Below are 24,038 nucleotides of genomic sequence, written 5' to 3' on the forward strand. Positions count from 1 at the left end.
GTAGTTATAAAGGTTGCTTTGAATTATAAGAGGCGTATCTCTTAAATTGGTTTCTATGCGATACTTTTTCGTGGAATAGGTTCTGGAGGAGTGTCTATAATATGTATACTGCTGTGTGCAAGATTACAAGGTGGGTCGGGCGAAAGGATGATTTGACCGCGGTTTTAGGTGATGAATGTAATTATCCCATCCGAGTATATGGCGCTGTGGCTTTTTTAGAGATGGTGACTATCCGATTATACTGATTGGTACGGTATGAACAGTGTATGTCGAGCCAGGTGATAACTGGCTTTTCAGGTGAGGTCGTGTTGTGAGTCAAATTATGGGGGTTTCTCTCCAGAGTCGAGTAAGAGGAGGATCAAGGGAGGTAATCTGAGGAGACGAGAAGCTACTGATAAGCTGTTAGGATGAGCCATTTTTGTCGAAGGGCGGGTGACGGTCAAGAAGAGGACGATGGTGTTGGGTGCAAAGTCGACGGGAACGTGTGTTGGATGATAAGGAAAGGAGGGTCATATCAAAGGAAGGTGATGAGTTTGAAATTTTTCGAGTCAAATGAAGGGAAAGTAAGCAAAGTAGCGCGTTTTTCGGGTTCAGATACGGCGGAGAATGGCGAACAGTGACATGACAAACAGTCAGCGGCAAATCCTCTGTAACAATGACACGCTCGATATGAGTCATGCAAGCTCTACCCATGCTGAGAACGATGGAGGATGAATGCAGGCATCGACCCAACTCACCCTGCGCCTCCGTTTCTGTTAAATCCGTATGAGCCACTATGAGGTAGTTTTGATTTCTTCATCGAGTACTGGTGCTGATGGATTCAATGAATCTTGAAAAAGAGTTGATGAGCTTTGTCGCTACACAAAGCTGGAAAGAAGTGTTACTTTGAGTTGTTGTTGCGATTGACGCTATCAGGCAAAAGCCAATCAATGTCTTTGGTTATTGTCGTGAGTGAGTAAGTAAGTAAGAAGACAAGTAGGGATGAAAAGATGGCCTGTACAAAGGGGCCGTGTTTGACAGCCAGGGTAAAGGGCAAAACCAAAACGTTGGGAAAAAAGGGACCAATTGGAATTCAATTAAAAATTCAATCTAAACGTCATTTGCTAAACCAGAGGTCGTGTGAATCCTAATCAAATTTTCATCCGGATTACAAAACATCCCCTTGAAGCTATTACGAATCAGCGCTAAATCGATAAGATCCTCACAAGATAGCCGAGAATTCAAAAGCTATAAATGGATTGAGCTGAATACGTAACAAGTGTGACATGAGAGACACGTGGCGGCTACCTAAGCTTAAACTGTGACGTGTTCTGTTGACGATTAGTGATGTCTCGACCACAGATAATTGCGAGAGGTAAATGCTGACTTTTGTTCGAGCATAGATCACGATCAAGTCGTCGATAGCGAGAACCGAGTCCGGATCGACCAAACATCATGGCCAAGCTGCGGCGGAAGAGTCGCTCATCCCTGCTACTTCTCTCGCTGTTGCTCGCCGCACCTCTATTGCTATCGCCTTCCTCCTTTGTTTCAGCTCAAGAGCTCGAAGCCTCTGGTAATGACCATGACGAACACGAAGCTTCCTCGCTAGCAGACGGTAGGCCGCATCCCTACCGAGTGCTTCCTCTCGAGGAGTGAGCTAACGAAGCTGGTCATCGTGTACAGTCTGCGCCCCGCTGAGGGAAGCTCAATCAATCCTGACTTCTCTCGCTCCCTCCCCGAACGCACACCTCGAACACAAAATCACCTCGACAATCACACCCTTCTCATCTAAGGGATGGTCAGATGGGATGGGATGGGGCCATGAAGGTCCACTCTCCACTACTTTCCGCCTCCTTCCCCGACTGATAAATACCCTTCTCTCCCCTAAGACGCTCCTCGCGAAGGTGCCGTTGGTAGGCTCGGATAGTAAACCTCGGAAGGGGGTCAAAATTGGTAGAGCTAGGCGAGAGAGGATTGAAAGGCTGTTGAAGCTTCTCGATGAGGGTGAGAGGAATGGATGTCAGGAAGTTTGGAATTTGAGAGGGAAGCTGCGGATGGTGGGTAAAGCGCTCTGTCAATATATTTCGAAATCTCGACTGATCATTCGGAAACTACATAGTTCCCGCCGAAGGGCATGAAGCAGGACTTACGAGCTTCCTACACTGCATATAAGGCAAGTGTGTCTTCAGTCCGCTGGGAATATAAAGCTGATCTTGTTTGATGACGTCGGCAGAATTACCTGGAACACACTGCCGATCCGGAATCGCAATTCATGGTTGGCTTCTTCCATGCTACGGGATTGGGAGGTATCCAGCAGGATCAGGGCAAGGTCAGCTCTCATGAACTCCGGTAATAGCTCTTATACAAGCTGACGACTGGCCTTAGGCGTTATTATACTACACCTTTGCCGCTGTGCAGGGATATAGGCCTGCTGCGATGGCTCTAGGTTATCGGTATTGGGCGGGAATAGGGGTAAAGGAGGTAAGCTGGACTATCGCTGTATAGCAAATGGTCCCTGGACATTGGCTGACTGGGATATGCAGGACTGTATGCTGGCTTTGGACCACTACCAACAAGCTGCAGAGAAATGTGAGCTACCTACGACATATGAATCGTATTTTCCCCATGCTTGTTCAGCTGAAGCTAGGCCTCAATTCAGCATACCAAAGGTTCTTGTCCGGCCCACCGGGTGGACTCACACTTCCTTTGACCAACACCCGTCTCTCAGATAGGGTGGGAGGGATTTACGGACCACATGCATCGTGGGCATCGACCGGATCGAACGCTCATCGGCCAGCGATCCGAGCTACAATGGCATCTGCGCGGGGCGAAACGGAGAAAGAGATTCTGGAGTACTATCAGTACCACTCCGACCGCGATTCTCACTTATATACCGTCAGACTCGGTCGTCTGTTCTACCTCGGCTCAGTCTACTTCTCTCATGCGGGTGTATCTGCCGGTGCGGAAGGTGTAGGGGAGATTGTGCAAGATTACAAGAAGGCCAAAGAATATTTCCTCAAGGTTGCCCGAGTATTCTGGCCCAAAGACTTTGAGCCTGATGGAACTGTTTCGAAGCGACGGAAATTATCCAAAGAACAGGAAGACACTACTAGAGAACCAGCTATGGTCGCTGCTGCTTTCCTCGGTCGGATGGCTCTACGGGGCGAAGGTGGCAAGCCGGATTACCGCAGAGCAAGGCTGTGGTATGAAAGGGCTGCTGAACTAGGTGATCGAGAAGCGCATAACGGGCTAGGGATAATACATCGCGAGGGTCTGATCGTGCCGCAAGATAAACAGAAGGCATTCCATTATTTCCAAGCTTCCGCTTCGCAAGACTTAGCTGAAGGACAAGTCAACCTGGCCAAACTACATCTGGACAGAGGAGAGATCGCTCAAGCCAATGCGTACCTAGAAGTCGCGCTCAGGCATGGGGCGACTTTCGAAGCTTTCCACTTGCTAGGCAAAATACATGCTGCCAACGTTAAGAACCATAATAATCTTGGAAACCAGCCTGGGATGTGCGGCGTCGCAGTCGCGTACGAGAAATTGGTTTCGGAACGGGGTAATTGGGGAGAAGACTTTGTGGGAGATGCAGATAAAGCTTGGCTCAGGGGTGAAGAGGATAATGCTTTTGTCGGATGGTATATCGGCAGCGAACTGGGATACGAAGCTGCGCAAAATGACGTTGCTTTCCTCCTGGAGAAAGGCTTCAAGCTGGGCACTACAAACAAGAAGGAGAAGGTGAAGCTGGACATGGATTCTGATTTGGGCTCAGAACGAGCGCTAAAGATCAGTGAGAAGGACAAAGAACGAGCGTTGACACTGTGGATACGGAGTGCCAATCAGGATAACGTGGATGCCATGGTCAAAGTCGGTGATTACTATTGTGAGTCTCTGTCAGGTTGAGCTGGCCGAAAAGGACTAGGAACTGATTTGTTCTTACCAGACGAATCGCCTGAATCCTACGATCGAGCAGTGGCGTATTATCAGACTGCTGCCGATACGCAAGTCTCCTCGATGGCATACTGGAACTTGGGCTGGATGTACGAGAATGGCCATGGCGTACCTCGCGACTGGCATCTGGCCAAAAGGTTCTACGATCTAGCTGGGGAAACTTCGGTCGAAGCGTACTTGCCAGTCATGCTGTCTCTGATCAAGCTGTATGCGAAATCGTAAGTGCCTCTTCGACTTTTCTGCTCATCTCGCATTGATGACTTACGTGCGTTGATGACTCAATGACAGGTGGTGGATCGATATTCAGACTCGAGGCGCTGTACCGGGATTATCATTATTTGAACCGGACCCGAATCCGCAATTACAACTATCGACATGGACCAAGATCAAAGGACTCTTTACGGACATGACACCCCTAGATGATTTGGAGAATGATGAGGCGGGTAATTTTGACGTGGATGTGGATACGAACAGTCGATATGGGGGATTGGAGGAAGAAGGTGAAGGTACGGGCGCTGATTATGAGGATCGATCAGGAGCAGGATCAGGTTGGAGACCGCCAGCAGGAGACGATGATGAGGATTTGGTGGAAGAGCTGTTGGAGGATCTGATTCTTATTGGAGTGCTGTGTGGGACGGTCGGACTGATTTGGCTCAGAGGGAGGTGGGCGCAGAGAGAGCGCGAAAGGGAAGATAGGCGGAGAAGAGAGGGTGAGGCGAGGTAGCGAAGTCGAGGCCAGGTGACGTTAGAATTGGCGTGGCGGGATTGGTGATGCTGTGCATAGATTGTCCGAGGGATTGGACTCTGTTATTTGTTGTAACATACCATATGCATCTGTCCTGTGTTCCACAACCCGTATTCATGTGTGACTATGCCAAATGAAATCAAATGCGACTCAAGGTGAATCAATCTCAACAGACAAAGATGTGTTCGTAATGTCAAATTGCATCTATCGTATCAGGCTGTATTCTGTATGAGCTGTATATGTAAGTGAGACTATATCTATCTAAGGGTGTCCAAGGATCTTCCTTATCCCCTGTGTAGCCTGTTCTCCAACCTCTTTGGGCGCTTTTGAGATATCCACAGCTATAACTCCCTTCTCGCCTTTCGGGTTTTCCAGGGTAGCCAATTGAGATTCGAGCATCTGTTTACCCATGAAATGCCCTTTACGAGCTGCTATTCGACTTGCAAGTAATTCGGGGGTACCGTCGCAGTACACAAAGTATGTTTGCAGGGCCGTCGTAGCTGGATGAGAGACTTTGTGCTCTGTGTTGGCTATTGAGTGGGATGGGGGCTATGGAACACAAACGCAAGGAAAAAGATAACGGTGTTCTGTCAGCTTCTGGTCAGAGGTGAAATGCTGAACACACTTGGACTCGGACGCCAGTCACTCAAGAGAGAAGTCACAATATCCAATTGGATATTGGGCGTCTTCAGTGTCCGCCCAACCCTAACCCATATAGCACTGCCTTTCCCATGAGTCTGCGTTTTCAGTTTATCATTACCCCCACCTTCCCCCTCCGCGAGAACTTGGCGACCCTTGTGCGCCGTCAACCTAGGCTTTCGCCCGGTCTCATCTGTTATTGCCTATCCCCTCCCCAGCATGACCCTCCAGTTCCACCTTGCATGCACCCTGTTTTCCCCTTTTCCCCACCCCTGCTTCTGCCCTATTCCGCCTCGTATTGCTCCCTTCTCATCGCACTCCCGACCACCCACTCCGCTTTCCCGCCAGTTTCTTCATTGAATCCTACCTTTGTTATCGTTTCTATTGTTTTTCTCTGTCCTAGTCCGCGGAAGTCAATCCAGCAAACTCCAATCCGCTTTACCCGTGCCCTTGCCCTCATTTACGACCTGCCATCCTCAAGATAAAACATTTCCAGACAACGACCCTCTCGTCCATCCTCACGCAACGAGTAAAGATCAAGCCACTTTCCACCTGACTCACCAAATCATGTTCAGGCGGAGGGTTCGCCTCGACCTCTCCCCTTAATATATCTCTATACCACTTCCTCAGGGCGCTACAGGCAATCACTATCCCCGCTCGTCCTATACCGCCTTGTTCGAACGTTTTGAATTTCCCACCGCACCTCTCGTATTCTTCTTTACATTTTCGTTCCGCCGTTGAACGTATCAAGGCTAACCACGGTAATCTGTCGTCGTCCGTCAACGGGATACCAGATGACATCTTGGCTATGTTCGATGCAGGGTGCAGGGAGTCTCCATCGATGAACGGTAGATTGAGCGAAGTGGCTAGATCTGATCCGACCGTTGATTTCCCGCTATACATATACATATACATACTCGTCAACATGAGTGCACGAGGTCACAGTGTAACCATCCAGTTTGATGCTGGAAATGCTGAACAAGTCGATAGTCACTCACCAGGATGCTGGACCCTACGGCATGCCCCAAACGTTGCTATCAGCTCTTCTGCGCTGGCTGACGAAGCAAGGGACACTCCTTGAATGCACGCCGCACTCACCATGACAATGATCAACACTGGTTCGGGCTCAGCTACGGGGATCGTCAAATCCGGTCGGTCTTCAGCTTGGGGTTTTGTGTCTGCCATTGTGTCAGGCGTCTGGTTGTTCGCAAAGCTCGAGTCGAAGCACACAGACGCTTATATGGGTCTGTAAAGTCTCTCTGAGCTTACTACGCTTGGGCTGCACTAAGGAAGCTGGAAGCAACGCAAAAAGCAGATTTGGGCACACAAACAATTCTGAGATATGCAAGTAGTGACGTCTTTTGGCTGTTACGAGTAAAAACCCCTTAAATTGGGCAGAGGGCAAAAACATCGGATATTCGGCAGCTTGATCCGAACACCGGACTTAGTTCCTCCCACCTAAAACCCAGACTACATGGATTTATGCCTATCTTCAGTATGACACGCAAAGTCCGATTTTTCGTAGAACCTGCATAAGCAGAAGCGGTACTTGGGAACATAGAGATTCATGCTTTCATACTAAAAATGACATTGCTCGGCTGCCACCAGAGATCTGGGATATCATGATCCTAGAGATCCTTTTTGGCCCCAGATCCTCCGACATTGGGCAATTGTACCTCGACTTCGTCCTCTCTAGCGTTCTGTCGAGCATTGTGCAGATCGGCAGTAGTGGTTCTGCCTTTCTTTTCGAGGTCAGACGCCCACAACGCGGCACCGACTGAGGTAGTGACTGCGCTCAAAATGTATCAGCATGTGATCACCACAAGAGGGATGTAACCGCGCTATGCGGTGGTTCTGCTTACAGGTGAAAAGGATAGAAAGACCTGGAATGAGGTTGAGTACCATAGCCATGGTTCCGAAGCTACCAGATGTGAAGGAATGTAAGCTTCTTGCAGCACCCCGAGTCGATGATCATCGTGTGACTTACGCAGTGTAGGCTCCTCGTCTTTTCTTGATCAACTCCTGTTTCTTGGTCTTATCATAACCCTTCAATTGGAAGAATCTTGCATGATATCCGGGACCAGATTTGAAACCTGTACCAACAGACTAATTAGGTTTTATCTGCTAGTTTCGAATGTCGGATGTACTTACCGTTGAAACCCAAGAAGAATACGGTACCGACAACAGGGATTAAGTTCAAAGGAAGGGTAAGGACGTATCTTACAACGTTGTCCTACGCAGCACGTCTCATGATTTAGCAAATGTACGAAAACATGGCTGTCCTTACGCAAATTCACTCACTGTGCTGAACCTGGAAAGCGGCTTCATGAGCAAAGTTCCCAAGACCTTCGATTTCCCATTTCCTCCTGAAGTGACTTGTCTTCCATGCTCGACAAGAGTCGTATGTCCCTTCTGAAGGAGTACCTATGCGCATTTCAGATCAATACATTGCCAGTACGGCAGGATATGGTTTTGACCTACTGCATCGAAAAGGTCTACTCCGGCTTGGTTGACCAGGAGAGCTCGAGTAAGGAAGTTGATTACAACGTATGATTCACCCAATACCAGAGGGATGGCCAAGCCGAAAGCTACAGGTAAAAAATATGTTAATCCGCTGTCGCGATCATTGTACTACACATGTGAAAGAACATACCCAATGGTCCGGAGACGAAGGCTAAGACTGCTACTTGAGGGAGATAGGCAAAGCTGAATAAGGCAGCTACCACTCCGAGCGAGATAAGGACACCCTTGAACAGTGTAGGGATGAGAGGTCGGATCAATGCAGGGTCTATAAGGGGATACTTCAATTAACGGAAGGCCAGCTACCAGGATTTGGCGAAAGCTTACGAGTAAGAAGGTAATAGATGCCCTACAACACAACGAGTGGTCAGTAAGATGAACGTCATCCGAGAGACGGATTGATCTGGTCTTACATAGATTGGATATCCCCATGCACCGCTAGTCACGGCGTCTTGAGCAGTATCTCCCGCTTCTTTGACTTGTCTTTTGACCGATTCGGCTATGGCATTTCCGCCAGAGACCTGTCTCTTACGACCTTGTGAATTTGACATAATGAGGCCTGCTCTCAATACTTGCTGTACAAGCTGATCAGCTGATGAAGACGGTTATTTGCTATGTTATAAGCTGAGGGATAGAAAGTAGAATATGTAGCATGATAGAAATGACGATAGGGAATTCAACAAGAAGAAGAAAGAGACAGCGTGAGGTGAAAAAGTGGAATGACGTCATGCAAATCACAAGCCACGCGAGAGCATGCCATCCTTGAAATTTCTGCTCCTTCCTCCGACAGGAATGCATGACAGACACTAAGCTTGTCGCGTGTTACTTGAGGAATCGCGAGGACCGCCAATGATACCTTGTCTGGGTAGTGCTTCGTCGCTCCGACCTCGCGGAGGAATGACAAGGAGGGTGATTCTCCTAGGAGGTTGTGGTGGGACCGACCAAATGGACGGCCAATTATATTTCAACTGCTTCTGAGCATCTGACCATTGTAACACGAGACATGGATTCTGTGTTTAGTACGATCAGATGTGTACACTGAGAGAGTCCCAGGACCGCAATTCGTTCTAGCTCGGAAAGTGGAAAGTATACACCCTCTGACCTGCAGCACGGCTCTCGGAACAATCCAGAGGAAGCGAGGTGCTGTCGGCAGACTTCCAATCTGGACACGGTGATTTTCCGCTACGTGCACGGTGATTGGGGTTAGGCTTGAGCAGTTTTAAAGCCTAACACTTTCTCTAACGTTTTTTTCCTGCTTCCCTTTCGGGCTTCACCTGTAAATTCCGTTACCACAGCAATCTTGGCATGATCAGCATCTACGAGCCGTCAACAGTGGACCTAGCCAGCCATATGTGACCAATGGTCTGAACATTTAGGGTTTTGGCTTTATCCTATGGGAAGGTCTGAAGACAGCGAGACAGCGTCAGGGAAACAAGTTAGGCTCACGAATTGCCCACAACCGAGACCTTCACCCAAGCCTAACGCTCAAATCACCGTGCACGCCACCGTGTCCAGATTGGAAGTCCTGCCTGTTTGCATGTGGACCCGAGGCACACTGAGTTCAAATCATCAAGACGAGAACGTCCTCGCTCCCCTTTTGTCGCACGAGCGAGAAGGCGTATATGACCCTCATCTACTAACTATCTCGTCTGGACGATCAGTTGATATCTTCGGATTACACAATTTCGGCTCAAGGCTGACGGGTGCCTGCACCGAATTGATGGTGCGAGATGGTGCAATGCAACTCTGCTTAATTAGAAACGCCCGACAATTATGCCTGAGTGAAGCTTATATGATCGCTGCTCGTTGTCAGTTCGCCGGACAGCTCGCCGCTTGTAACCGCGGCTCACGGCAGAGGAAGACAAAAATCAAGACATTTGTAGTCGATAAAGGCAGATGATACACCCTCGGCAACGTCATCAAGCACGTCAGTATTTCTCATCTGGACTGCAAAACAGAAGGCAAGGGGCTGAATACTTGGCCTTGGGTGAGCATGAGAGGTTGACCCTTGGCGTCTGCCTATATTGACCCCGAAGTGGCGTGGCGGTGATACCCGATAAGATTCGACTGATAGCGTGATTGACCGTGATTGATTTCTGCGAGCTCTGTGCTTTCACCTTCGTATGAGGTTCTACCGCCGTATCTTCGGTGAGTTGGAAACGCAATACCTTGTTGAATAAGGTGTGATGCCGACAGTAGATAAATGATTAAAGTTGCGCTAACCCCCTTGTCCCATAAATCATCCGTCAGGTTTTCCCAAATCATGGGTACAACGGGAAGTAGGCCTAACACTGTGTCCCCTATTATCTCGGAACGCTCATTGTCGGATTCCTATCTCTTGCGACAAGACGCTTGTCCCTGTTCACAAATATGCTTCTTTACGCTCTGCCTGTCCGCCTAACAGTACCCTCCGCCAAGAGCTTCGAGATTCATTGGCACGAAATGGCGACAGCGAAAAGATCACGGAATCTAGCGTGATTGACGGATAATGATCAGCGTGCATCTACTCGGACCAATCCAATTGCATTCTTAGCATTGCTGACCGCCCTGGATCTTACTAGTCTGAGGTTTGCGGGCCATAATGGGTCCATTGGGAAGTATTTAAAGGTGACATGTCAGCTTTTCCGACTTCCTCCTTCCAGAATTCCCCGTTCGACTCCTTCCAACTCTTCCTCGATAAGGTCGTTTCAGGGTTACATCATGCCTGCCAAAGTGGAAGACCCAGACGATGAGATCGTAGTTACTCGGCCGCCCTCTTCGAAAGAGGATGAGATCTCTTCGCCGGAAAGCGATGGTAAAGACGAAAAGTTCGGCTCTTCTCCTGAGCTTTACCCTCAAGACAAGACGTTAGCGTACGAAGCTGAAGGATTCGTACCTCAGGCTACCTTCGACGATTTCGCTGAGCGGGATGCCGATGGAACGGAGAAGTACGACTGGGAGTCGGACGAGTTCAGAAACATCCCGGAGATTGTCAGGCAGACAGTCAGTTTCGAAGATGATCCAAATCTACCAGTGATCACTTTCAGAGCTCTACTTCTGGCGTCAATCTTTTGCGTGATCGGAAGTGTCGTGTCACAGATCTCCTAGTGAGTACGCGTCAGTATCATCCAGAAGACCAGGGTGCTGATATGATTTCATGGCAGTTTCCGTACGACTACCGCGCCGTTCCCTGTCTTCTTCGTCATCCTCGCTTCTCATCCTTTGGGTAAATTCCTCGCGCGAGTGCTGCCAGATTGGCGGGTGCCCCTCGGACGATTTTCTTTCTCCCTCAACCCCGGTCCATTCAACGTGAAAGAACACGTAATCATTGGTATCGCTGCCAACGCTGGAAGTCAAGGTCAATGGGCAAGTGAGTAACGACATATGAATAAAGTAGAACGAACTAACCACGTCTCATCCACACAGCCTTCATCCCCACCAATGCTGCTTTGTACTACAATATTACACTGGAGCCTGCAATCGCGCTGTTCTTCGGTTGGGGAGCATCTCTACTAGGTTTCTCCTTCGCCGCCATGGTCCGACCTATACTCGTGGACGATCCTCAATTCCTTTTCCCTCTATCGCTTCAACAAGTGGCAGTGTACCGATCTATCCAAGGTACAACGGAGTTGCACTTATCTAAATCTCGAAAGCAGATGAAGGTATTTGGGTGGATTTTCCTTGGCGTGTTCCTCTGGCAATTCCTTCCGGCATACATGTTCCCCTTCGTCGCGTCCTTGGCCCCGCTTTGTTGGTTCGCCTCGCGAAACCACAACGTCAATTTCCTCGGCGCTGGGCGGGGTGGTGCTGGACTCTTGAACATTACTCTAGATTGGTCAAACATCACTTCTACTGTTATAACCTATCCATACAGTGTCCAGGTCATTGTGTTTGCCTCCTTCGTACTTACTGTAAGCATTTGACCCACAACGTCCTCATCGGCAAGACCGAGGCTGACCAGCACCTTCACGTAGACCTGGATCTTGATCCCCGTGGCATACTTCGGTAACTTGTGGGGCTCGCCAACGTACAACATCATGTCCAATGGTGTCTTCCAGAAGAACGGTTCGGCGTATCCATTCAACTCTTTGCTTCAAACGGATGCTTCCGGATTGCAAGTGTTCAACCAGACGAAGTATGACGAGGTCGGTCTCGCTTATTCTGGCGGCCAATTCTTGTGGGGCATCTTCATGTGGTATGCCTCATACATCTCTTCATTCGTTTGGTGCGGCCTGTTCTTGGCGCCCAACATCGCTCACTGCTGGAGATCATGGAGAAACAAGAAACATGCCCATAACGATCGTCTGAGTAACTTGATCCACAAATACCCCGGGTTGAAGTGGTGGTGCGTTTCCCCATTTCTGCGCCGAGCTCGTCCGCATGCTGATAAGGGGTTGATAGGGAATGGGTGATTTTGACTATTGTGCCCTTCTTCATGCTGTTGGGTGTACTCTTAACCAAGAAACTGTATATGCCCATCTGGACTTACTTTGTCGCCCTTGGTTTCGGTGCCGCAGCGATGTTGCCCATGAGTCTGATTTATGCCGTATCGGGATATCCCATGAAAGTCGGTATCTTCAATGAGTTGATCTATGGGTGTAAGTCTTGTCAAATATCCTTTAGTCGAGTCACCCAACGTATGCTGAACCGCCTTGAATAGATATGATTGAGGCTAAGGGCTCCTCGCGACACCCGCTCGGTCAACTTGCATACCGGGTCATTTCAGGAAATGTATGGTACGATGCCAGAACGGTACTTGAAGATCAGAAAATCGGCCATTATTTCCACCTCCCACCCAGGATGGTCATCGGTATTCAAATCATCGCCAATATGATTGCCCTTCCGGTCAATTACGGTGTCATGCGATGGGTCATTGCGTCCAAGTTCGAATACGTCAGCGGTCAAAAGGCAGATCCCGGAGGCCAATGGACCGGTCAGACATTCAAGTCGTACAACACTGAAGGTATTCAGTATTCCCTCGTCGGACCCAAACGTCTCTTCGAGTCTACCGTTTACAAACCGGTTACATATGGGTTTGTGTGAGTGTGTCTTGCGTGCCCCGGACCAACTGCAAAGGCTGAGTATTAGGACGTGCGTGTAGTGCTGGAGCTGTCGCACCGGTCTTGATATACCTCTTGCACCGCAAATTCCCTAAAGCCAAATTCAACCTCTGGAATACCACCATCTTCTTCTCCGGTTGTGCCACTTTCCACGGTAATTTGAGTACCGGACCTTTCACGACCTTCCTCGTCGGGACTTTCTGGAATTTCTACTTGTTCAGATACAGAAGGAAGTTCTGGAACATGTACGCTTATATCAGTGGTGCCGCCGGTAAGTCATCTACACCCCTTTGATCGAGATCCTGTTCGCTGACTACTCAGATAACATAGCCGATACTGGATTTAACTTCAATCTGTTGTTCATCTTCATCTTCCTTGGAACCACCGGTGCCGTTTTCCCACACTGGTGGGGAAATAACAAGGACTCCATCGAAAGATGTTTCGCCCTCAAGAAGGCTGCAGCCAAATAGACTGCCCTGTTGTATGTGGTAATCGGCGAAGGGAGGCAAGGCGGGACACGAGAGTTGTAGCAACGACTGAGACGCGTGGGTGTAGACGAGGCGATTGAGCTGGGCAGGCGAGGGATGGGCACTTTGTAGACAGGCGCTACCTGTGCATGCCATGCGATGTATGGTGATGCTGACCAGCTAGGCATCTGCTTTTCGTTGCGTGGAGATGTCAATTGCACGTTTGCATCGGCATGATCGATTCTGCAGGTCTGCCTGACATCCAGGAGGAAAGCGTGCTGCTTGATCATGCAGCAGGCACGAGGGACAGCGGGATTTCGGATGATCAACCGCCGATATCGAACATTCTTGGACCAACCCACGGTCCATAGTAGGACTCTCAGCACTGAAAATGACGTCTCTGTCCACCCTTATCGAACCAGGATTTCATTTGCTCGCTGGCTCGATTGGATGTCACTGCTTCGTCATCAGAATTCAGATACGCCTCCGGGATCTAGTAATTTGTCAATTGGAATGCCCCAACCGGATGTTTCAAGCGGCACTGTAGATGATTGCCTCCGAAGCTGTCCGGACTCAGGTCGTCAGTCGCTAGTGATGAGCCAAACACCGTGAGACGCTGATCGCCATCTCGTATTCCTACAAATCGGATGAGCCGTACCCTACGAATTATGGAAGACTGCATCCGGTGGGTTGTAAAGCACGATTTGATGACTACGACCAGGACCCAGGACGCAGCCATGCGGTGGAACTCAGCTAGGTCAATCGGGTTAATCTTGATGTCCCGCTATGTCCAGCTCTCGGATGTGTCTGGTGCTGCGTGGATCGAGTCGGCAGCCTTCGATGTCATCGATCGACAGGATGCCGGTTCGAGATCCTGAGAAATGCGTCACTTGAGTAAGCAGATCTGCAGCGTTGTGTAAACATATTGCATCAACATCGCTTCGGTATGCATCTTGTCGAGTGGAGGTATCGTGTTTACCGATCGATCGATTCGTAGATAAACTGATAATCATCGGTGACAGCATTTCTCAGGTATAATCGGTCCGCTTATCAGGAACTCTGGCTTAAAGATTACGATATCTCTGTGCGTTTCATCATCGAATTTGTTCTGGAAATCCCGTCAAAAGGCTTGCTCTGGGTGATAATTTCGATTCCAGCAATTACATACCTCATCTTAGTCCATTCCTGTAAATGTCAACATGCGGACGAGGTAGCAGGCGATCGGTTCATCTGACGTGACGAACATTACTTTTAGCGGAGACTCCACGATCTTCGATCTGAATGATTTTATCGATTTGTAGATACTCGATCTTTACGATTCAGTCACGTATTTAAGGGTTATTTCTCTCATAATTCAATTGCAACCACTAGCTGATATCAGTCTAGATTACCGTATCAAGCTCTTTATCTTAGCGGGCAGGTCTATCCCAAAGTCCCGCTTCGGTTGATTGACTTGATGAAATCACCTTTCAGGTCCTCGAGACGGCGGAGGCAAGGGGGGGCTTGTTCTGAATTGGGATTGAATTGGTTATCCCTCCGATCTATCTTAATCTCGTATTTTGTCGTCATCAGTGCTTTTAGCGGATAGATCAACCAGCTGACATGACGTCGAGAAAGAATGACGACAGTTGAGTCAACTATCCCATTCATTTGAGGTAAACAAGTCAACCAGGTCCATCCCATTTTACGTCTATAAATACCGCTTGTTTTCGTCCTCTTCGTCTCATTTCTTTTCCTCACCACAACTTCTTTCTCATACCAACCACAACAACACCCAAACAAACCAAACAAGCAACAATGTCTACCTACAAGCCTTCCGAAGTATGTGGCACATATTCAATCCATCACACTTCCACTCTCCTTTTAGCATAAATGTCCTTTCCTCGCTTCTTCTCACTTTGTTGCTGATCCTTGTCGCTTCCTCAGCACGACGGTCTTAAGCAGGACGGAACTCCGGACAAAAGAGTATCCTCGGAGCACGGCTTCGGCGGCTCGTGAGTGCTCAAAAAGTCTACCTGATGATGTCCGAGACTCATATAAGCGTCGTAGTGATGGACCAGATCCTCACGTTGAAGGCCAAAAGGGTGGTTCCGTTTCTGGAACCGACAACTACAAGCCCTCCGAGCACGGAGGACAGAAGAAAGACGGCGGTGAGGATGCTAGGACCCGTTCAGACCATGGCTTCGGTGGCTCGTGAGTGCAGATCGTCGACAGAGAGAAAGGAAAATGGGAGGGAAGTCGACTGACACTCGATTCCCGCAGCGACGGACCTGACCCTCACGTTGAGGGCCAGAAGGGTGGTTCCAAGTAAGCGCGCGGTGATCCCGCTCACAACCAAGCCTTTTGAAGTCATATATTGTATGTAGCTAGTAGTCAGAAGTTAGAAGTAGGAATGCGAATGTAAAGAAGTAGCAGATTTATCATGTTTCGAAAATTGTCCGCATTTCAGCATTATCTCCAGCGGCTACTTATTTCCCTCGGCTGACACAAGCCTCACGCCCAGCCTTCAATCCAAATACACTCTTCCTGCGGTTCACATCATACTGCGATTTAAGTATTGGTGTACGTCACCAAGCGTGGATGGCCGTCTCTTTCTAAGGGAGAGGCGCAACGGAAGGAGAAGTCGGCATACGCCGAAGGGTCGAGACGAGATCAACGTTACCTTTACAGCGACTCACCGATCTCCTCGCTTCGCTGACATGAGGCTGCTGCAGGCAATGCACAAGGCTTGAGTGCCCAATGAGTCGGTCTCGACAGCTGACTCTGTCTTCTAAGAAGCGAGGAGTAGCACACTGGGCATTCAAAGGGAGGCGGGTGCCACCAAAGGAGGTCTTGTGTGTGTGTGCGTGCGCGCCACAGTGCGCTTGGATCCATCAATGCCTCAAATGTCCCATACATGGTCGACTGTTGCCCATCATTCACCTAGATGCAGCTGATCGCTCTTGTAGGGCCCTGACATCAGCTGAGTTTTTCAAACAGCAAGCCTTGTAATCATATGAGACGCTGAAGATGTGTATCCCCCGAGAATCCTCACTGTCAGATCGTCTGGCACTATGGTAGAAGGCAAAAGTCTCTCATACCTGGAGAACAGGCAATGCGTACGGAATGGTTCGCTGCTCCAAGACTGTAAATATACTGGAAAACGTCGTCTGCTACAGTCGTGGCCGAGCAAAGTTGACTTCCGGAGTAAACGGCGCATCATTTGACGCGCGGCTGTCTTTTCCCTCTGGTGCTCCGCACTCGGTAGCGTCTCGGAGGTGGGCGGTCACTGTGAGGTGGGGAAGGCCAGGGCAAATGCGATCTCGTTATCTGTCCAACAAAGCGAAGCGCCTGATCTGGTGTCTGCATGGTACAAAGTGTAGTATCACGGAATGAGACTCAACCATCTTTCCCTTCTTCCTCGCCAGCTCTATACCCACTGTCACAAGCATATTTCGATAAAATGACCGGTACCACGGTGTTTCACCATGCTCGGCTTGTAGGATACCCTGACGACAAGCTCTATACTGTCAAGGTGGTGGGCGGCATTGTCAGCAGCATTGATGAAGAGAAGGACGGGCAGTATGTGAATGGGTACGACGGAACAGAGGCAAATGTCATTGATTTGCGAGGGCAAGAATGGCTGAGTCCGGTGAGTAGCTAGGACTGTAGATCCAGTTAGATTAGCTAGCAAAAGGTGCAAGACTGATGTCGCTGACATGTCATCGCAGAGTCTGATAGACTGGCATGTTCATACGAAACTCGCGGCGCTGCACTCGAACAGACTCAACCTTCAAGACTGCACGTCAGCAGCGCAAGTCATCGATGAGGTCAAGAAAGCTCTGAAGGACCCCAAATACGATGCTTCGCTAGAGAGGAATCTTGTGGGCATCAACATGAGGAACTCAAGCTGGCCAGACGAGAAGATCCTAAACCTCAAGGTTCTGGATGAGCTGTCATCCAATAGACCTATGCTCTTGCTATACAACGGATATCACTCCATGTGGTGCAATTCGGCGGCCTTGTCAGCTGCAGGCTATGACCCCGCACAACATACTGGATATCTGGAGGAACAGGAGGCTTTCGATATGTTCCCGAGGTTGACTACTGCAGACGACGATGTTGTGGATCATTGGATATTGCAGCAGGCCAAAAAGGCTGCGTGAGTTATTCCTGTTTCAACGATCCCACAAGTCATCACAGCTCTGACTATTCAGGGTGACTGTACAGCTCGATGGGTGTCACCGAGATAGTGGATCTGGAGATGGAACACAATATCGTACAATGGCAAAGACGTTACGCAGCGGGCAACAACTACCTTCGAATACACGTAGGGATGTACACGGAACACATACAGGATGCCATCGACCTAGGCTTGACTTCTGGTGATGATGTACCCAATACAGACGGTTTAATCAAGGTTGGGCCGTACAAGATAGTCACGGATGGTTCATTGGGCTCACAGACAGCCTTCTGTCACGATGCTTATCCTGGTACGAAGGACAATTTCGGTGTTTACTACTATCAACCATCCACGTTGGCCCAAATGCTGGAGAAGGGTTTAGAACATAACTTCAGATTCGCCATCCACGCTATAGGCGATCATGCGAATCACCTCACCTTGAAGACTATCTCTCAAGCGTCTTCTAAATTACGTCAAGGATCCACTATTGAACACGCGCAGATGCTCAATCTCGAAGAAGATCTAGAATTGTTTAGGGATCTTGGCTTGATAGCTTCGATCCAGCCGGCTCATCTAGTAGATGACCGTGATTTGTGTCATAAATTCTGGCCGGGACGAGAACATAAAGCATATGCCTTCAAAAGCATAGTCGGTGCGGGCATACCTATAAAACTCGGAAGTGATGCGCCCATAGCACCTATGAACCCTTGGGAGGCACTAGCCGTATCGATCACTAGAGCAGGGGAGAATGATGAGTCGAATCCCTTCATAAAGGACGAGATACTGGATCTGGAAACCGCCTGGAAGGCTTCGACCTCGGTAAGTCGGGATGGTTCTGGCATCAAATATGCAGCTTTCGAAGCAGAGCTGACGATTACTTTTCAAACCTCAGAATGAAAAGTCTAAATTAGAAGCGGGCGATCGAGCTGACCTCTGTATCCTTCCTGCCGACCCACTCAAGCAGAACGCGGCTGGATTGAGAGGCATGAGGGTGAAAGGGACAATGTTGGGTGGAAGATGGACTCATAAGGCATTTTAGATTGTTAGACGTTGAGCGACGGTACAGCATGAGACTTACCGTTATATGCATTGTATAATATGTATGATGCTTGTGAACATTTGCTTACTATCAACGGATTCTAGCTTATCCCTCTTTTGGCGCGTAGTCATCATGGTCAGACAGATGTTATTCCTACCTCCGACCTGGATCACGGGCTAATTCCCTCCTGCTCTTTCAAAGCATTTCTAGCTTCAGCTTTCGCTCGTCTCTCCTCTTCTTTCCTACGCCTTGCTTCCTTCTTCTCTTCTTTCTCCTTTCTCTTGGCATTCTCCTGGTCTTTCACCTTATTCTGCACCTGATTTCGAGTGGTTTCCAAAGGATTGTAGTACAATACATGTATATTGCCCTTCGTTTCATCGTCTTTCCACTTTTTTCCTACCTGTTCTAATTCTTCATGGAATGTACCTATAATCTCGTTCTTCTTGCTTTCGCCTACATTCTCTCCTCGTTTACGATTCGCAAATACCACTTGCACTCTATCACCCTTTTCTAGCAATGTCTTTGCTAAGTTGAGTTTGTGCAATAAATCGCCTTGTGCAGATTGCCAAGAAATCTGAACTTCTTTCTCCTCTATCGACATTCGCTTTTTCAACCTGGCTTTTTCTTCGGATTCTCTCTCTTTCTTCCTTTCTTCCAGCTTGTTTATCAGCTTGACTATAGGTACTTCCTTCTCTATGTTGACCAGAACCAATGTATGGGTACTTTGGTCGTACGTGTTCAAGACCGAACGCAAGGATTGAGGATCCAAGAGGTGATTACTTTCTGGGTCGACCAGTTGAACGGTCCTATACGGTATTGCCGCATCTTTGAATGACAAGGGGTGAGCCTCCGGCGGAGGAGCTCGCAGGCCGAAAGTTGACGAAGAAGAGGATGCGTGTCTCAAAGATACCGAAACAAGGGGAAGGAGATGAGCTGGTGGACGTGCTTGAGGGCGCGCAATACTGCCAATGAATGCTGATCGTAAGGGCTGAGATATGCGTGAAGCCATGATAAGAGGTTACCGCAGTCGCCACGAACGATGAATCGTTGCCGCTTGGAGATTGAGACGGATGGATGGGATGATACTAGTAGAGTTGTTTGATCAAGCGCAAAAAGTGGAGGGATGACTTGCGAGTACAGAAAAGTTAGTTCGTAACATCTCCTCTTATTTCAGTCATGCATCAGCGAAATCCAGATCCTTGTTCTACAGCTAGTCTAGCCACACAGTGTCACTCAACATGCCTAGACCCACCCTACCGCGACTTATTCTGTTGCGCCGACACGTCACGCATTCCGCCCGTTCGCCCACTGCCCTTCCAACCTTGACCCGATCGCTGACGACCACCCCGGCCTTGTCCCTTCCCTCTTCGTCGTCTCCCCGCCAGCTCACCAAGGCTTCGTCCTCGCCCCCCTCATCCGCCTCCGCCTCCACCTCGACATTTAGCACGATTAATGCATCTGAGATATCTCACTTCTCCAACCTATCTTCACAATGGTGGGACGAGGATGGAGAGTTCAAACTGTTACATCGGATGAACCCCACCCGTATAGAATACATACGGCAAAAAGTCGCCCTACAGCCATCAGATGAGGAAGAGTGGTCATTCGAGAATCGGCATACCGATATGGAAAGAGAAGCCAAACGAGGGAGTGGCTTGTGGTTGAGTGGAAAAAGATGCTTGGATGTGGGTTGTGGAGGAGGGTTATTATCTGAATCATTAGCTAGGTTGGGTGGGGAGATCGTGGGTGTGGATGCAAGCGAATCAAACATTGGAATAGCAACTACACACGCTCAGCAGGACCCCCAATTATCAAGGCAAATGGCTAGTGGTCAGCTGCGGTTCACTCATTCCTCCGCCGAAGTTCTACGGGACGCAGGCGAGAAATTCGATGTTGTCTGCGCGATGGAAGTGCTGGAACATGTTGATCAGCCTGGAGAGTTTATGAAATGCTTGGGTGAGATGGTCAAGGTGAGCCTCGTCTTCGTCACCTTTGTGTATTTCATCTCATAGACCCTGCTTGTTCGCTGACTTGCTTCGTACGCTCTGCGTAGCCTGGAGGCCACTTGATATTGTCGACCATATCGCGAACCCCTCTATCTCAGCTCTTGACACTGACTCTTGCAGAAGATGTCCTACGACTTGTCACACCTGGAACACATACCTATCGCAAATTTGTCAAACCCCATGAACTGCGCCGCTTTGTCTTCTCCGATATGGGCGGATACGACACATGGCGCAAAAACGAGAACGCAAGTGACATCAGGAAGGACGAAGTTGGAGAGACGAGGGGTATAGTGTATGACCCCCTTGCTGGGAAATGGAAACTATGGGGCGGAGTAGAGGGAAGTTTTTGGAAAGGAGTAGGCGAAGGATGTAATTACATGTACCATGCAAGAAAGAGGACATAGCGGAAGCTGTCTCGAGAGGTCTAATGCATATCATCAATGCCCGCCCTTCCTCAGTGCCAGTGGTCTGTCCCCATTAGATCGCGAAGCAAGAAAAGGCGAGAACCGTGGTAGTGCGGCTGAGAACAATGTAGCGATCCGCGACAGAACTTGGTCTAGGCAGGCATCTTGTAGCGAAGGACAAGGATCAGGCGAGAAGGCGTAGAGTGTTGCAGACAGGGGGAAGACCAGGGCGGGAAGTAGGGACACGGCGGGGACATTGGCTGATGCACTTAAGAGGAAGCGAACGAGATGCGGTAAATAGAGGAGGCAGGGGAGAGAGAGAGAGAGAGAGAGAGGGAGAGGGGAGAGAGAGAGAAAGAGGAAAAGGGAAGGAGAAGGAAAAGGGAGGCAAAGAATGGCAAAAACAAGATTGACAGACAGATTTCACTTGATATCATCTTTCGCCACTTATTAACTTCACTGCGTATGCATGTACACTTAGTATAATAAAATATGGATATTTGACCTGACTCTTCTGACTCAAACCTGTACTTTATGACTTGACGTAGGAAATTTGATTACCCGACACCGAGGTAGCGCACTGAATTTATGCGACGTATCTGAAATGCAAGTTTTGCTTGTCGGTAAGATCAACGAAGACTTGAACGTCGGGGTTGCAGCTCTCGTCACCTTCAGCGAATCGCTTGTCTCGCTTTTTGTTGGGGATGGTGAAGCAGAATCGGAGGGCGAGAATGACGAAGATCTCGGCAGCTCGAGAGCACATGCAGACGATAATTCCGGTGTGGTATGTCGGTGCTTCCTTGGTAAGGAAAGAATATGGTCCAACGATGTTTCCGACTGCTACACCCAAGAAGATCGCAGCGGAGGCCAAAACCTTCTTGGTAGTTCCACCGACGTTTCCACTGACGAGGGACAAAGCCAATACGAAGACGGCGTTCGAGGATCCAGTCAAGTAGTATCCGATTAATCGTGGAGCAATTGCCTTAGTCCATGCCATCAAGGCGAAACCAAGCACTGTGAGACAAGTGACACCGGCCATCAGGAGCGTTCGGATGTTCAAGTGGTGGGTCTTGTGATTAACGTAGATTGCAGCGAGGATCATCAAAGCGATGAAAGTTCCATATGGGATTTGCAGAAGAGTAACGTTGAGAGTGGAGAAACCGAATCTGAGATAGGGGAATGATGTCAGCTGCGATTCAGTACGCCCAAAGGAGGCGAGGAGGTCGACTTACCCCTTGATAACGAGAGTACCGAAGTTGGAAGTGGCACCGTTTGGTACGTTGGCGAAGAAACCCAAGAAGAAGTAAAGGTATGTCTTGATGTCCTTGACTGTCTCCCAGACTTGGTCCCATTTGAGTTGTCGCTTCTCTACGGTGTGGTAATCGTGTCGTTTTCTAGACATGGTGACTACAGCTTCTCGTCGGTTCAACCATCTTGCAGTGTGGGGCGCATCAGGGATGAGGATACCCATAACAACAGCCCATAAGGTACAGACAGCACCGATAATCAAGAACTCGTATCTCCATGAAGCGAGAGATCCGCCGATGTGTCCAATACCGTATCCGATCAAACCACCCAGAGCGATACCTACACCGTTACCGGCGTACCAGTATCCAATGACGGTGGGCTGTTGACGACGAGTGAACCACATTCCGGTGATAGCGACGAAACATGGGTCTGCGACGGCTTCGAACATTCCTGAAACGAATCGGAAGGCAACCATGTCTCCGTAGTCTTTCGAAGATGCTTGGACCATCAAAAAGACTCCCCAGAGCGCGATGTTGATCGAAAGATATTTGGCGAGAGGGAATTTGGCGAGTAGCAAGTTACCGGGAATAGCCCAAACCAGCCAGCCGATGTAGAAGATTGAAGACAAGTTGTTGTAGTCCGCTCCTTTCAGGTGCAAGTCGGTCTTGAAATCGAAAAGCTACAAGCGGACAGGCTCAATCAGCCTTGAGCCCTTGAGTGCAATATCAAGCTCAGACTTACTGCAGCGTAAGACAAAGTTGTCTTGTCAACGTAGTAGAAGATATAATCGATGAACAGAGCGGGAACGATAAGCCAGTAGATTTTTCGCTCGACCTGGTGGCAGCGTTGCATCAGCGCGAGCAAAAGAAGGCATACTTGTGATGATGGCACTCACCCGCTTAACTTCGTAAGGATCAAGTTCGGTTTCATTGGCCTCTGCGACCTCTCGCATGAAATCCATTGAAGGGTTTCTTCGTAGCAGTTTCCTCAGACCGGTTCGCGGCTTGGTGGCATCGTCGGCATTATCGTATTGAATATCTCGATCGTGCTCGCCTTTCTCGTTGATCGAAGCGTTTTCGACGTGTTCTGTCGTGGCCTTACCAACTTCCAGATCCTTACTGAAGGTCTCTGGTGCCGGCACAGCCGTGATAGGATCAGCAGGAAGGAAATCCGCCGCGTCTTGGTGGTGAGAGTGGTGCGCCATATTGGAGTGATTCTCTCGATAGTTGGCTGTCTGAATATTTCCGCTCAAATGACTTGATTCGGCTCGAGTAGTTGCAAGTTCTTCGATGAACTTGACGAGTCTGGGGAAAAAGGGACTCCATCTTTGAACAGTTCTGGAGCACTTTATATACCTCTTGACGATGGATGAGGCGATCCACCTTGATCCTCGTTGACTTCAGTCGAAATTCGAAATCATTTACGATAAACTCAGGATTTACGACATGGAGGTCCACCGGGGACCTTGGGGTTTGAGCGATCCGTACGGTCCGCTCGATTGTTGTGAGACATCCTGAATAGTGGGGTTAGACAGAATCACAACGTCACCTTTATGGACAGAATTCCAGTAAAATTGAAAAGCTTGGGTTTTGTGCTATAAATATGAAAACCAAGCCAAATCATCGGCAACTTGACCACATGGACTGTATCGTCACGCAGGGTTAATTTTGCAGGGAAGGGCTAGACCTCGATGAGAACTCCGTAAACCAGAGAAAAAAGGCTGGGAAAGAATGGAACATACAGGATGGTGGATACATCCATATAGCCCTTCACCAGAAGGCGAGCCTACGGCGCGGTTACCGGTGGTAGCCGTAAGTGGAAAGGAATTAACCGATG

At 49.0% G+C, this 24,038-nt stretch overlaps 9 protein-coding genes across 9 annotated transcripts; 5 read left to right on the forward strand and 4 right to left on the reverse strand.

The window, feature by feature from the left end:
* Positions 1–1,434: 1,434 nt before the first annotated feature.
* Positions 1,435–4,657, forward strand: I303_101812 (uncharacterized protein; the record flags this gene model as incomplete). The annotated part of the gene is made up of 9 exons (XM_065968424.1): positions 1,435–1,594; positions 1,663–2,036; positions 2,099–2,152; positions 2,213–2,308; positions 2,365–2,460; positions 2,523–2,568; positions 2,639–3,865; positions 3,926–4,151; positions 4,222–4,657. 9 exons carry the CDS (start codon positions 1,435–1,437, stop codon positions 4,655–4,657), a joined length of 2,715 nt encoding a protein of 904 aa, XP_065824496.1.
* A 282-nt stretch (positions 4,658–4,939) lies between these two features.
* On the reverse strand, positions 4,940–6,502 carry I303_101813 (uncharacterized protein; the record flags this gene model as incomplete). Its single annotated transcript, XM_018405399.1, has 4 exons — positions 4,940–5,227; positions 5,879–6,212; positions 6,316–6,329; positions 6,416–6,502. 4 exons carry the CDS (start codon positions 6,500–6,502, stop codon positions 4,940–4,942), a joined length of 723 nt encoding a protein of 240 aa, XP_018265680.1.
* A 443-nt stretch (positions 6,503–6,945) lies between these two features.
* I303_101814 (uncharacterized protein) lies at positions 6,946–8,388 on the reverse strand (the record flags this gene model as incomplete). The annotated part of the gene is made up of 9 exons (XM_018405398.1): positions 6,946–7,106; positions 7,180–7,238; positions 7,305–7,410; positions 7,469–7,550; positions 7,619–7,741; positions 7,799–7,905; positions 7,971–8,105; positions 8,165–8,186; positions 8,251–8,388. The coding sequence occupies 9 exons, from the start codon at positions 8,386–8,388 to the stop codon at positions 6,946–6,948; spliced, it is 933 nt and encodes a 310-aa protein (XP_018265679.1).
* Positions 8,389–10,537: 2,149 nt separating this feature from the next.
* I303_101815 (OPT family small oligopeptide transporter) lies at positions 10,538–13,346 on the forward strand (the record flags this gene model as incomplete). The annotated part of the gene is made up of 8 exons (XM_018405396.1): positions 10,538–10,923; positions 10,981–11,186; positions 11,243–11,727; positions 11,791–12,161; positions 12,218–12,414; positions 12,477–12,855; positions 12,918–13,147; positions 13,207–13,346. 8 exons carry the CDS (start codon positions 10,538–10,540, stop codon positions 13,344–13,346), a joined length of 2,394 nt encoding a protein of 797 aa, XP_018265677.1.
* A 1,794-nt stretch (positions 13,347–15,140) lies between these two features.
* I303_101816 (uncharacterized protein) lies at positions 15,141–15,654 on the forward strand (the record flags this gene model as incomplete). The annotated part of the gene is made up of 4 exons (XM_018405395.1): positions 15,141–15,164; positions 15,270–15,337; positions 15,393–15,536; positions 15,606–15,654. The coding sequence occupies 4 exons, from the start codon at positions 15,141–15,143 to the stop codon at positions 15,652–15,654; spliced, it is 285 nt and encodes a 94-aa protein (XP_018265676.1).
* A 1,131-nt stretch (positions 15,655–16,785) lies between these two features.
* I303_101817 (uncharacterized protein) lies at positions 16,786–18,544 on the forward strand (the record flags this gene model as incomplete). The annotated part of the gene is made up of 4 exons (XM_018405394.1): positions 16,786–16,974; positions 17,054–17,484; positions 17,553–18,324; positions 18,398–18,544. 4 exons carry the CDS (start codon positions 16,786–16,788, stop codon positions 18,542–18,544), a joined length of 1,539 nt encoding a protein of 512 aa, XP_018265675.1.
* Positions 18,545–18,713: 169 nt separating this feature from the next.
* On the reverse strand, positions 18,714–19,553 carry I303_101818 (uncharacterized protein; the record flags this gene model as incomplete). The annotated part of the gene is made up of 1 exon (XM_018405393.1): positions 18,714–19,553. The coding sequence occupies one exon, from the start codon at positions 19,551–19,553 to the stop codon at positions 18,714–18,716; it is 840 nt and encodes a 279-aa protein (XP_018265674.1).
* A 229-nt stretch (positions 19,554–19,782) lies between these two features.
* I303_101819 (3-demethylubiquinone-9 3-O-methyltransferase) lies at positions 19,783–20,954 on the forward strand (the record flags this gene model as incomplete). Its single annotated transcript, XM_018405392.1, has 2 exons — positions 19,783–20,514; positions 20,598–20,954. The coding sequence occupies 2 exons, from the start codon at positions 19,783–19,785 to the stop codon at positions 20,952–20,954; spliced, it is 1,089 nt and encodes a 362-aa protein (XP_018265673.1).
* A 586-nt stretch (positions 20,955–21,540) lies between these two features.
* I303_101820 (uncharacterized protein) lies at positions 21,541–23,406 on the reverse strand (the record flags this gene model as incomplete). The annotated part of the gene is made up of 4 exons (XM_018405391.1): positions 21,541–22,120; positions 22,187–22,881; positions 22,944–23,036; positions 23,098–23,406. The coding sequence occupies 4 exons, from the start codon at positions 23,404–23,406 to the stop codon at positions 21,541–21,543; spliced, it is 1,677 nt and encodes a 558-aa protein (XP_018265672.1).
* Between the last annotated feature and the right edge of the window lie 632 nt (positions 23,407–24,038).

The sequence above is a fragment of the Kwoniella dejecticola genome, chromosome 2, assembly GCF_000512565.2.
Source record: "Kwoniella dejecticola CBS 10117 chromosome 2, complete sequence".
Lineage (NCBI taxonomy): Eukaryota > Fungi > Basidiomycota > Tremellomycetes > Tremellales > Cryptococcaceae > Kwoniella > Kwoniella dejecticola.